This window comes from Pholcus phalangioides, unplaced genomic scaffold, assembly GCF_987345545.1.
Source record: "Pholcus phalangioides strain wild (caught in Gottingen) unplaced genomic scaffold, Ppha-v1.0 ptg000013l_1, whole genome shotgun sequence".
NCBI lineage: Eukaryota > Metazoa > Arthropoda > Arachnida > Araneae > Pholcidae > Pholcus > Pholcus phalangioides.
The window spans coordinates 21,489,136-21,503,443 of record NW_028301606.1 but is presented as its reverse complement, the minus strand read 5'-3'; the positions used below and the strand labels follow the sequence as shown (position 1 = coordinate 21,503,443).

General features: G+C 38.8%; 1 protein-coding gene across 3 annotated transcripts in view; it reads right to left on the bottom strand.

Moving 5' to 3' along the window:
* Positions 1–10,631: 10,631 nt before the first annotated feature.
* LOC149078755 (protein Wnt-5b-like) overlaps positions 10,632–14,308 on the bottom strand; it is a 256,727-nt gene continuing 253,050 nt past the window's right edge. For all 3 annotated transcript variants that reach the window (XM_089240862.1, XM_089240861.1, XM_089240863.1), the window contains one exon: positions 10,632–11,668. In XM_089240862.1, coding sequence (XP_089096988.1) covers positions 11,210–11,668 — 459 coding nt within the window. In that variant the 3' untranslated portion in view covers positions 10,632–11,209. The remainder of the gene's footprint in view (positions 11,669–14,308) is intronic.

The window sequence follows — 14,308 nt, the reverse complement described above, 5'->3', positions numbered from 1 at the left end:
TGTAATATGCATACAGCAGGGCTGGAATTGGTGTTGGCGCATAAAATTTTCTTTGTGTAGTCACTAAATTGCAGGATCAGAGCATAACCAGAGAGAGAGAGAGATGTTTGGAGTTTATAGCAGCACATCAGCCAACATGAAAGAATGTCAGTATGCCCTGAAAAAGTAAAAAAAAAAACCCGTTATTTCTAGGGTGACTCTACATCCCATATTTTCCGGGATATTCCAACACCACCTATACAACGGGTGTTCTACACGTGGTGTTGGATATTCTTGATTTCTTTTTTTCTGGCCGTCCTGACTTTTTTTTGCAAAAAATGTGTCCCGGTTCTTCCCGTTTTTTTTACGAAGCCTACTTGCATTTTTGTTCTTTATTGAAGTCAAAGACTGTGAAATTATCCTTCAACTCATAAATTATATTATGATAATTACAACTATAAATAAGAATATTGATCTCACATGTATTCGTCTTGGTGAAGGTTTTATTTCGTGGGATTCATTTTAATCCACTGCAATTTGCAGCACTGCTTCATTTCCCGCTATTGTTATTTTTTCGTAATTTCGGAAATATTTGGCAACTCCAATGTTTACTTTTGACGTTTATTAATTGGCATTATTTGGCATTATTGGCAATTATTTATTGGCAATAATTGGCGATGTCCCGTATTTTCCCGTATTTGTAATCCCAGTTTTTCATATTTCTCTCAAGGAAATATGACCAGCCTGATCATTTCGGACCTTTTATTTACGATGAAAGTTTTTTTGGCCCCTAGTTTCTTGTTTCATCCAGCCCTGTTTTTTTTTTCTCGGAGGAGAGGGGATATTCCTTTCGATGGAGGGTCTCTATTTTTCTATTGATTGAGATCTCAGGCATTAAGTATTGTTTAACTTATTTTGTTTATTTATGAATTGAAGAAAGAAAGAGAGAGAGAGAGATGTGTAATCCTAAAGAGAGAGCCGTCCTAACTCATGAAGCCCACCTAAACATTGCCCGGTGGTCGTGGGTTCATAGGAAGGATTCCTGATAGTGAGATTTGGTGCTATGATTTCGAAAAATATGTATATTGTTAGGTTAGTATTTCCAGCCAAGTAGAAGGTGCCCATGATGTTCTTGAAACAGCCCTGGGTTTCTCAGAAAGTGGAAATATTATGTGGAAAAAAACAAATTAACACATACTGGTAAACGGGGGAAAAATTTTGGATCCTCGAAAATGAGAAAAACACGAAGAAATTTCGTAAACGTATGAAGACGGTTAAAATGACATCAAAAATGAAAGCTTCTGGTATAACCCTACTCGCGCCAATATACATAGGTTATTCTCCTTGGTCACTCTTTTGACTGCTCACTGGCCTGGTCTTTCGCTCTCTAGGCATTGGTGGCGATAGACTTTGTGGGGGGTGTTACACGATGATGATGATAATGATGCTAAGTCATATTTACGCATTGACGCTGGGGGGCATTGCCCCTATGTCTTTAGTTCTCTGTTTTTGCACTCTGTTTCAGTCAATCATATCCTTCCAAACTCTTTATCTCATTCTTGTGGTCACTCACTGACATGAAAAAGGCATTGAGGGTGCTCTTTCTTTCATTTCAAACGGAGCACAACTCAGGTCTATCGCCATGAACAATTTACGGAACTTACTACATAGCGAATTGTGCCGGAAGTGTGTGCGCACCTTTGTGCATACCTACTGCTGTCTGATTTTTCAGTGCTGCCATCTATGTTTCATAATTGAAGTGATTGAAGTGTAATGATTGAATATTTGTACCGTTTGTAGGCCTTTTGCTCTCTGCGGCGAGACTTTTTAACGGAGAGATCGGCTCACATTAGGTCCTCGAAGTTGGGAAGGTTGCTGTAATAAATAAAACAATTCAGACATAATCTAAGTTTTTTATTACATGGTAATGAAAATACAGTGGAACCAGTGGCGTCGGAGCCGGGGGTGCTGTGGGTGCTCGAGCACCCACGGTAATTTGTGGCTTGGGTCTGAGCACCCCCAGAATTGATTGAGAAATTGTAATTTCCAATAAAAAGCTCAAGACCAGCACCCACAGGTTCGAAACATTTCCGACGCCCCCGAGTGGAACATTTTAACGGATACTTTTCTGATCCCCGGTACCGTGGGATAGGGCTGTAATGTATTTATTTCACTCCCCGTTAGCTGACAATAAAATCAGGCAAACTCTAATTCATTAGTTTGTGGTCACCAACCCAGAATTCACCATATTCATTGAACTAACATTATGTGTACTCCCAAGCTGGTATTCATAAATATGATAAATCACCAATTAATTACTTAATTAACTGAACCATCCGTGCATAGGAATGCCATGGTGAATTGTAATAGTTTTATTTGTTGCTACTTGTGAAGAAATCTAACAATACAAGACTGATAATGTTGTCATGAATGTTTTTATCTTCTTTACGCTGATTTGAATCCAATTTGATTTTTATTGCAAAATATGTGTAGTGCGCGTACGGGTAAAAATAATTAATTTGTGTTTTTAATAAAGAGAAGAAAGATTATAAAGTTTTCCCATATTTGTTAGATTTTTCAACTTTATTGGGGAATTATACCTAATCCCTGGTAAAAGTAGTGAAATTTTATCAAACTTTCTTTGTCGAGACGATTGGTGATTATGCAGAACCACTGGTGTATCACTTCCACAGTAACACACACACAAACATTTTTAACATTAAAATGCATAGGAACCGATTGCGAACGATGGCGGAAACCGAAAAAAGGAGGACAAAATTTCGGATTTTCTGAAACGTAGGAGAACGCTTGAAATGACACCAAAAAGGAGGACGGTTGGTTACCCTACTGGACACTCCCCGTTAGCGTACCAAAGTTTTGGGCCCGTGTGGGTATCCGTTATGGAGAGGTTCTACCAGGGCCGTAACTAGGATTTTCGCCGTCCCCACAACTTTAAAATTCGATAATTTTATAACGGTGTTCCTTGCTCCTACCTAAAATTGTCCCCCCTCCCCCATAAATTTTGCCACCTGGGGGATTTCCTCCCCCTGCCCCCTCTAGTTACGGCCCTGGGTTCTACTGAACATAAATTAGAAATTGTAAGAAGGAAAAAGAAAAGTACAAATATATCAACTAAATCATACAGAGATGAAAAAGTTGATGACAAATGAGGTTGAAACTAAAAATATTTTGTAATATATCTGTGATGATTTGAAATAAATGAGTTTTTTGAGTTTTTTCCTTGAAGCATGAGTACGTTAAATTTGTTTTGGTAAAGTATTATAAAATTTCGGAATACGATAAATGAGTTGTTTTTTAAGTATTGTTTTATGGACTGCGGAATGAATGACTGAAATTATATCGGTCAAAATTGAGTGAAATAAGAAATAAAAGAAAGTTTTTTTAGACACCATTTGATGTATGACTGATAATGTGCTGCCATCTAGTGTGAATATTTTGAAACCATTTATATGTTTCAGATGCACTCTAACACTTTCATCTAGGAGTATCAATAAGGTTGCAAAATGAGACGTGTAAACAGGTAAGATAACTCAAGGAACCAAATTTTGTACCCGTGATTATTAGAGTAGTAATAGTTGCATAATCAAAGTAATAGTTAATAATTATTATTACCATTACAAATTATTATTGCTTCAAGTAATAATTTATTTAATGTCTGTGGCAGTTCACGAACTGTCCGTCGCAACCCTTGCACCGTTGGCAAAGTGAGCACGTACTGCTTCTGCATCATCAGAGGCGCTGCAAACTGATAATAATAATAATGTATATGAATGTACAGGGTGTCCTGTAAGTTCCAATTCGGCCTTTATCTCGTCAACTGTTTGTCGTAGAGCAGTGATTCCCAACGTGGGCGTTAACGCCCCCTAGAAGGGGACGATGGGACAAAAAAGGTTAGGAAACTATGTGGTAGAGGTATAGTTTCAATTTAAAAAATGCCCAAAATGTGTTCAAAAAATATTCGGTACCAATTTTGAGAGTGAAAATACAGTGTGTCACAAAACCAAAAAAAAAAAAAAATCTACAGCTTTATACGGTTCCCGGCCTCTAACTTCGAATTTGAAAGTTGTTGCTCTGTCTTTTCTGAGTTCAACAAAAGGTATCCTGTTTTTAGCTGCAATATTATCTGAGATATTCGAATTAAAAATCGGTGAAAAGTTGGGAAAGGACAGCATAAATGAGTAAATGAGAGAAAGGTTTTGCACATTTTTGCTATTTCCCAACTTTTCTCTGCTTTTGGAATTCGAATATCTCAGAGAATATTGCAGTTAAAAACACGGGGGAATCTTTTTTGGTTGGACTAAGAAAAGACGGCGTAACAACTTTCTAATTGGAAGTTAGAGGACAAGGGGACCGTTTAAAAATTTAGATTTTTATTTTATAACATGCTATATATCATCACACTTAAACTGGTACAGGGTAATTTTTGAATGCCTTTTGAGCAATTTTTAAATTAGATTTATACCAGATGTTATAATGAGATAAAGGCTGCATTAGCACTTACCTATATATATGAATTGACCTATATATTACCTATATATATGCATGATCATCATCATGCTCCTCAGCCTCCTCCATCATGTTTCCTCATTGAAACAAAACTGCCCAGCACTGTGGACGGAGGATTTGTTTCTTCGTTTCCCGTCACAGGGGAGGCGTTGTATATGTATTTTGTATACATTGTGTATTTAGACCATTCTCAAATCTCTCCCACTTCAACATGCCAACTTCTTCTTCTTCTTGCCCACAAGTCTTTTCCACACTTCTTTCGAAATCCCTGGCTGCGGTCTCTGGCCCTTATGTGCCACAGGCAGCACGTGCAATTTTTCTCTCTAGTCAATTGGTCCAGCTGTCCATTTTAGTCAAATGTCTTGTACGTTGTATCGAGTTGGCTGTGTTCATGGGGAGAACGACGCGAGTGATTCGAAACTTGCGAGCACGGGGGCAAGGGGAGCCACCACTATAAATGTTTGCCAACTTTTCCGACACAACTCTGCCTCTTTTGAGGTAACGGAAGTAAGGTGCTTTGCATCAGTCCGGGGTTGTGAGTGGTTCTATCTATCTACCTACCTACCTACCTATCTATCTACCTACCTACCTACCTACCTACCTATCTATCTTACAACATAATACCTCCTAGCTTCTGAAGCCAAAGGCGGATTTAACGGCTGGATCACCGAACGCACACCCCGAAAAAAACCGAACTTCATACTTTTTTATAATTTAAGGGGCCCATTATTTTCTTTTGCGCCCGGGACCTCGACCGACTTTAATCAACACCACCTATAGAACAAGGCCTGCGCACGAAGCTCGTCAAGTCACTGAAGAAGGCCATTTGACCTATTGCCATTGGCAGGACGACGCATGCGATATCTTTACCTTTTTTTTGCAATATATCCAATGGCAATAGGAGAAATGGCCTTCTTCATGGACGTCACAAGCTTCGCACGGAGGCCTTGTTCTATAGGTGGTGTTGCTTTAATCCGCCACTGTCTGAAGCGTAATGATACATAATACATAATACCTGCATGCTTCAGATGTGTGTCCGTTATAAAGGTTCCGTTCCATTTCATCGATTGCGTTGGTGCTGCCATCTTACGATTATAATTTAGGGCTCAAAACAGTTTTCTTTCTATAATAAGAGGGTTTTTATTAAGTTATCATTTCTCATCGTTTTTGTCGCACCACGGTCATTTTCTGCACGCGAGGGCTAATAAGACCGGGACCTGCAATTTATTGCCGATTCCGAACGGCAGGCTTGTGCCGTTCCCCCTCGATGGGGGACCCTCTGCGGTAGCAATCTTTTTCTGTGGTCATGTCGCCGTTTCTGTTGCACCCCTGTGTCAGGAAAGTTTTGACAAGGACGAACCGGGTGTAGAACTCGCGACACCTCTAATCATCCTTTGGTACTTTTGGGCTAGTATCTTATCGACCTGGGCTACAGCACCCCGATTGATTATTGTTTTTGAAATTTTGCAGTCGTACGGGGCCACAAATAGATGCTTGGTCAGCCGGGGCACACACGCATTTTGCCGCCCTTCTAATGGTGAAGGAGAGTTCAAAGAGTGTATTCCGTCTGGTTCGGCACCCGGAGCACCAGACACGCCCCCCCCCCCCCAGTTGCAGCCCTGAATCCATATATGTGAATCGTTATTATTGTATTATAAAAACTGCATATATATATATATATATATATATATATTTTATTATTATTATCTTATTTCTCCCATGTGAGATAACATGTAAAAAATATGTACGTAACTGATACATAGCGTGTAATCTGATCATATATTTTGAGAAATTTTGATGATCGGTAACATATACACAGTGCCGTATTAAGGCATTGGCCCACCCGGGCACGACCCCTTCAAGAGCCGGGGCCCTCACAAAAATGAGATCTAGTTTTTATTTTCTAGAGTAAACATGTAAACTAGAATCCCTTGGCCCGCGCGCCCATGATACTCTCAAGACGGCTCTGCATCTAAACTGTGTGTGGAAAATTTATCGCCATGCAATTCACCACTAGGAAAATTCACCGAAAAAAAAATGCATTGACAAAGTGTCATAGTGAGTGGGTGGATGAGCATATGATAGAAAGAGTGAACCAGTGAGTAAGTGAGTAAGGCAGTGGGCAAATGAGTGAGTAAGCAAGGGAGTGATTGATCAAGTGAGTCAAGAAGTTAGTGAGTCAGCAGGTGAGTAAATGGGTGAGAGAAGAAAGAAGTTAATGAGTGAGCAAGTGAGAAGGAGTTAGGGACCTATCAAAAGTGAGTGGGTGGATAAGCAAATGAGTGAGTGAGTAGGTGAACGAGTGAGTGAAGGAGTTGATGAATGAGCAGGTGAGTGAATATATAAGCGAGTGAGTCACTCTCATATGGTCATTCACGCACTCAGTCGGTCACTAACGTGTTAAGGTCTGAGTAGATATTAAATGCTCTCACTACATAAATGCTGACCTTAAAGGCAGCATTTCACGCCACGTGCTGAATATTTCCCCGCACACACTTCGGTCAGTTGTGGAACATGCCATCTTACGATTTCACATGGTATCTGAAAATGAGGACCATCGTGTGGATCATGTTTTGTTGCAGAAACAATTGTTAAAATTGTAAACGTTTGCCTAAATGTGTCATTTCTTAATAAAACGCCTTCTGGTGACGACACGTGCAACTAATTTTTTTCCCCTGAAACAAATTCCCATCACTTTATGAAGTCCTCCACAAAATTTCACAATTTTCTGGAGATTGGTTTCACCTGTAGGCTACGTTAAAATAGGGTCTTTTAATTATGGACGCCCTGTATGTGCAGGGTAAATAGCTAACAACACGCACCGCAAATTACTGACGAACCGTTGATCCTAAAGGCATACTTCCAATTAGAAAAAAGCATCAAAATTTCTCGTAGACCTCAGATAGGTCGGTGGCCTCATCTTGCAAGGAATTGTATAGTTATTAAAATAAAAAAATCAAATTTTTATACGGACACCTGGGCTCAAAAACTCATTTAGGAAGTTGTTGCCAAAAACGGAGAAAAATTGGGGAAAAACAGCAGTAAATGTGCGGGTGAGATGGTTTAAGCGCATTTATTTTGCAGTTCTTTTCACAACTTTTCTCCGTTCTTTTAATTCAAATATCTCTGCGAATATTGCACTTGGAAACGTGGATTTTTTTGGTTTGCCTCAGAAGAGACAGAGAAACAACTTTTTTATAGGGTTTGTGAAGATAGAACTCGTATAAATAGTTATTTTTTTATTTTACTAACTATACAACCCCTCGGAATATGAATGACGTATCTGAAGTTCGCACGTTACTTGAATACTTTTTCTAATTAGAAGTATGCCTCTCTAGGGTCAACGGTTCACCAATAATTTGCGGTGCGTGCTGTTAGCTATGCACCCGACATATCACATAAAATCAAGGCTGGGGAGGGGATGTGCCATATCTAGCCCACCTCTTTGAGTGAAATACTTATTACCAGAAAAACTGAAGGTTAATTTTGTAGATTTCCTCTACTTTTAGGTTATGAAAAATTGTGCGTTCTTGGTCATCTTTCTAGACATCCAATACTACCAGTTATGGGAAAATTAATGAACATTGAGACTACGTCGAAAGACACTATGTTAAGCTGTTTGGGTTCAAGTGTACGTATGAACTGAGCGAAGCTTGTTGGATTTATAAGCGGTATTGTTATTATATTGCGTGAGGAGAGAGAGAATCGGAACCAAGAATTTTACATGATTTTATGAGCCTGCGCCTATGTTAGAAACTACGGGACAGAAATATAGTGTACGTTTGTGCATTCTGGGAAGGCCATAGACAGGTGAGCTCATGGCATTTGATGGAGTTGCGATCGTTCTTTTTTCATGATCTGGACGATTGACGCTAGTGTGTGTGTTAGTGTGTTTTACCTCTTTCAATTTTCTCAAGTGGCAATCTATTGTGTGTGTGTGTGTGTGTGTGTGTGTGTATGTGTGTGATTCTTTAATTCTTTACAGGGGTCCCTCAAATGTGTGATGTCATTCACTCTCCGAATATTGCTCTTTGGGCATAACTACAATTTTTCCCCATTATCTGTTCTCAAAATCATGATAATCTTTTCATTTTGTAGTTGTTTAACTCTTTAAGCGGATTTTAAAACTTTCCTGATCCACATTATAACTGCCACAGTGTAAATCACTAAATCTTCTAGAAATTGCCACAAACTTTCAAGAACATATATTTCTTTTTCGATTGCAAGCTGACAAATGCTCTCCCCAACGCAAAATAATAATTTAAAAAAACAGGGACGGTAAAAAACCAATTGTTTGCCCCTGTTATTTATGCTGTACGCAATGACCCTAAACTATATCAAAGGGAAAGGAAAAACATCGTCTCTCTCCCTCCCCGTTATCAGACTTTGAACAAAAGCTGACTCCGCCTACTGGCAGTTGATTGACAAGACGGAGGGAAAGGAAAATATGTTATCAAGAGAATGAAAACTTAAAACCATATCTGGGCTCGTCAATGACGAAATGAGAGCGTTCCAAGAACCCGAAATATCCAAGAACCCGTTCCAAGAACCCGGATTGCCACTGTAAGGGTTAATGTCTTGACGTACGTCCGATGAATAGCCTATTGAGACATTCTTATTATTTTTTCGCTCGTCATCTACCAACACGTTGGATATTAGATGTTGAGATATATCTCGGGTTGGATATATCTTCCCGGTTCCGGGAAACGTGAAACAAACTTTTTTATGGGGGTAATGAAATTGCTAAGGTTGAATTTAAGTTTGTCGCAGAAATTTATTTCCGATTTTAAGGCGATGGTTTGCATTCCTGTCAATTCGTTGACAGTTAAATTGACTGTTTTAGGCTTGTTGAACAATTGGGGGTACAGACAAAAAAACTGTATTAGCTGTAAGTTTGGGAATTTTTTTTGTTGAGGGTGTCCTGATGGCGTTCGGATTATTTCACAGTATGTCAAAAGGAATTTTCTTAAACTTTAGGAGAAAATGGCAGTGAAAAAAAGCCCTCGTGTTTGGTGTAGCATGTACTCAATTAAATTTTTGAAATTCTTCAAAAGACGCAATTCCTCAGATATAAAAGAGGTACTAGAAATAAAAAAAAAATTCATTCTGTATTAAATTTAATTACCTACTGCATAAGCTTATTTTGACAATGAATGCGTCCACCAGAACGGACGCAACAGAGGTCTGCGTAGTTTCAGCATACTCACACTACTCAGTCAGACCTATGGCTAGTTGCTATGACCTACATGTATGCATGTAGGTCATAGCAACTACGCCATAGCCGCTTCAGATTATACACAAGAAATTACGGTGGCTATCTCAAGATGGAATTCAGACCCTTAAGTTTTTCCTCAAGAGCTTCCGTACTGACCATTCGGCTGCGACAACTAGTGAGGTGACACTGATTATACGTCAACATATGGCTCTGAAATTTCTAGCCGTAACAATGCGAAAAGCATCTATTATTTATTGAGTTACGAAAAAACCCGATTTATTCCACTGGCGCGACGTGCTAAAATTTTTATTCATACGTGACCATGGGGGAAAAACGAACTCGGTAAATATCGTTCACCCTCATCCCAGAAGCATGAATGTGCAAATTTTCACAAACTTTTTACTATTACCACTAACCATATTAGTCTATGTTCATTTCTATAACATGCTTTGTATCATGCGTTTAAATGGTGGTTACACATTCGAGTTTCTGACAAAACTTAGATAGTAAAATAAGGGTATCCAACCAACCAATTGAAAAGCCGAAAAAGACTGAAATTTTTTCCACATTCATGCTTCTGGCATGAGGGGGACGATATCACTCTGAGTGTAATTGCTTTGTTTTTATTAGGAATAAAAACTTTTGGGAAAAATATTTTTTGAAGATGGAAGAGAAAGGAAGGTGATGAAAAATTCTGGGTGCTTTTTCGATCTTGGAATGAAGGTGCTCGTGACCCGGAAAACATAAGATCTCAATGACCGTGCGTGAAAAGGTAAATAAATCATCTTATATGCAAATAACATTTAAGATATATATATTTTATGTAAATAAGTTATATTTTTATGATAATTGATTGAACAAGCATGATTAGATTACCAGTGACAATTCTAGTCAATTAAATAGAGTCAAATTTTAGTACAATGAACATTTATTGCTGTTTGTTTCTCAACAACTAACGAATTTACGCTATTTTACATAATTTCTCGTCTTCATTCTAGTATTATGTACGAAAAAAGAAATAGTGTTACAAGTGATGGCATCTTCTTCTTCGCACTATCTAATGGGAGTTATATGCATGTAGATAATTATTATTATCGTTGTGGTGGTACGAAAATGAGCACGACAGACACCATGACATTTACTGTACAATGTTGCTATACTGCATCTAGGAAAAAAAAGTCATTTTCAGTCACAAATTAGTTTCGAATGAGTGGAGATACCGAGTCTGTAGAACGATTGAGGTCCTTCATAGGCCTACGCGCATCGATTGTTTCTCTGAAAAAATAACAAAAACACAAAATACTAAACACCGTCAATGAGAGTTGCGTGATTTCTCTCCCGATGCGTCCGAGTGTTCTTGTCTATCCCATTGCACAAATTTTTAGAAGATTTTTAAAAGGAATTGTGGCAACGAGCTCTAGTGTTTTTCAGCGCGTCCGTAATCGAGTCCCGTTTTTTTGCTTTTCAATGGCATTTTTATGCAACGTATCACTTGCAAGATTGTATGTCGAGGACGTACATACATGTCTTGCACTCGACGTAGCAGCACCAATGGAATTTGCACTTGCATCTTTCCTTGACGGTGGTTTTGTACGTGTTGTAACCGCGGCCGCAGCACATGAGGTTGCAGCCGTCCGTCCCTTGCGAGGTCCTGTTGCACGTACGACCGTACGTACCGAGAGATCCGGTATCCGGGTTAGATATGCAATAGTCTGGAGATTCGTCGAGGTAGATGAGGTCCTCGGACGTCGGCAGGTTGTATCTTGGATCACGTATCTGTAGTTTTCCCCTGTGGTTGATCTTTACCTCCGTGGCACCGTCGTACTTGTCTTTTAGGTAATCGCCGACTTCGCGGAAAGGAGCCAGCTGTTGCCAGCATGTCACGAGCGAGCATGAGCCGGATACACCGTGACACTTGCAAGTTACGCGGATCTTCCTGATGACGGCCTACAAAGAAGACGAAAGGCACATAAAACAAACCATGTCGAAATATTCAAAAAATTCACCACACCATTTACTTGAATACTTGAGGAAACAGGAAGGAAAATAAGTAAATTTCTTAAAAATAAATAAAATAAACTTCATTTAGAGCAATATGGTTCACGAAATGAAATGAGCTCTAGACCACAAATAAATATGAACACTGAAATGTTAGAAAAAAAGTATTGCATGTCTCCTCCGGGAAGGAGGAGAAATCACTTTTCTTTCCAAATATTCGTTTCAGCATAACATCCAGAAAATTAAATTTCTCAATCCTTGGACCATTAAATATGCAATCCGGATGATATATATCTTAAGTATGTACGGACGTATGCAAAACAGGACCTTAAAAGAACGAGCTAAGCAAGCTAAGGTTGTGTACAACAAGAAAGCTCAATAGAAATACTCCCCCAGGATAGGCATCGCTAACATTTTTTTCTTTCATTGAAAGTACAATAAAAAGAGCGATCGATCACATCAGTTGGACAACCCGAATAAGATTTGTAACGTCACAATGGATTGCTTCAGCAAATGAAAGTATTTTCCCACTTTGTACGGAACCACTAAAAGTGGTTAAGGATAAGGGTTGGGCAATGAAACGGTTTCTGGAACTCGTAAAATCTTTTTTAAGGACTGCTGCTATATGCGATCGCGATGCAAGCGCATGCATCATCGTACCTGGCACCAAAATAAAAAAAGGGGGGGGAACTGCCCACGATTGCGGATGAAAGGAAACGTGGCTTCTAACTTCAACAAAAATGGCATTAATACCATACGCAGTAGCTGCTGGGGTTTTAATGCATGTGACTGCATCACGCATTCATGTGGAAGATATTATAGAAAGAGGATATGTAACGCAGTTCTTGCTCCCTTATGCTCTGAAAAGAGAAGTGGGGGAGTACCAGGAAACATTTCTATCGGATACACACACTCGAACTGGGGAATCTGTGGTGAGAATTTCTGTTCTGGAGGAGGAGGGGGAACTCTTGATGCCCATATCCAACCCAACTTACTTCTTCCACGGAGATGAGTACTCACGCGAGCTTTTAAAACGCGAGTTATTTCTCAGTCACGCAAAACAAATCGCGAGCATGCAGCCATATTATGCCCGAGATGAGAGATGGGGTTACGTCATTGGTACAGGACAGTATGCAAATATCCTCACTTGTTTATTCAAGAACACACAGTGAAGGGATATGAAGCAACCGTGGTGGAATATATACTGTGTATATCTTGAATGAAACATGACAGCTGAGCCATTTTTGTGAAAGACGGGTTCGCATTCTTCTGCTCAAGTGAAAAATCGCTTTTTAGTTAAGCAAAGTCAGTTTTGAAGAATTAGACATCCGTAAAATATTTCTTGCATTCTGGTGTGTGGAAGCTATAAATAGAATCAATGAATATATGCAATATAAAAATTACTTCAAGCCAGATGTAACTTTGATATTTAATACCGATTGAAGATCGTTGCCTGTCACATTTTTTGGTAACTTCTATTCAGATCAACTCCTCCTTTGCCTTGAATATCAGGGAATGGTATGAACCATGAATATTACCATTGAATTTTTGCAACGATCTAAGTATAGACAATGCTGTATCTCCCGGCAAAGAAAAAAGATGCTTAACATCTTGTGTAGGAAGGTAAAGATGCTAAACATTTGCGCTTAGTCTGTTAAAGATTCTAAAGATCTTGCTTAGCCAGCTAAACACGCTAAATACCTTGCTTAGTCTGTCAAAACTGCTTGACAGAGCTGGAACCATGTTCTTGTGTCATGGCAAAGACGCTTAACATCTTTCACACTGTGACAATCTCGCTTAGACTAGTAAAGATGATAACCATCTTGCCTGGTCTGCTAAAGATGCTGAAAGTATTTCGATTGATTCTTCTGGAGCGGGGTTAAGATACAAATGAATGTTTCGAACAGGAAAGTTGTGATCACCAATTAATAGTCTAAAACTAGTCGTAGAACTAAGTTTCCGCTGTTGGCGTCGGAAAAGTTCACCCAGTAACAAATAATTCAATTCGCTTATTCATAGCGGATTTTACGGTACGATACCGGACTTGGGCACAAGCTACTGAGTGATAATGCTACTGAGAAAGCTACTGAAAAATCCTGATAAAAACCAGGACATTTTGGAGAAAAAATTTTCAGAGTGCATTATAGTGTCGAATTATAAGTCAATGGATAAAACTACTTATTTGCACTAAAAGCCTGGGCATTGCATGTTTTGGTTCCTATTAACTGTTTTCTCATTACCTACTGTTAATTTTCCACCGAAATTTTTTTTCAATGGAAAATTTCCTAACCTTCTCACTTATTATATTTCATGTTTATAATTTGCTATTGTAAATGAGAAACCACATTAAGAGAGAGTCCCTGCTGTCACCTATTGAATAAAAACAAAACTGTTATAGTTCTTAAAATAAAATGGTTGTTTGTTTCAAACTTATGCGCAGAATGAAAATAAACAACGTTTTGTATGAAAATATATATTTTTGATTTTTACGCTACGTACCGGGATGAATTTTATGCGTCAAAATATACCGGTTATTATGTTTTTTGGTGTTTACAAAGAATTATTTATTTGCACATAAAATTTACACTG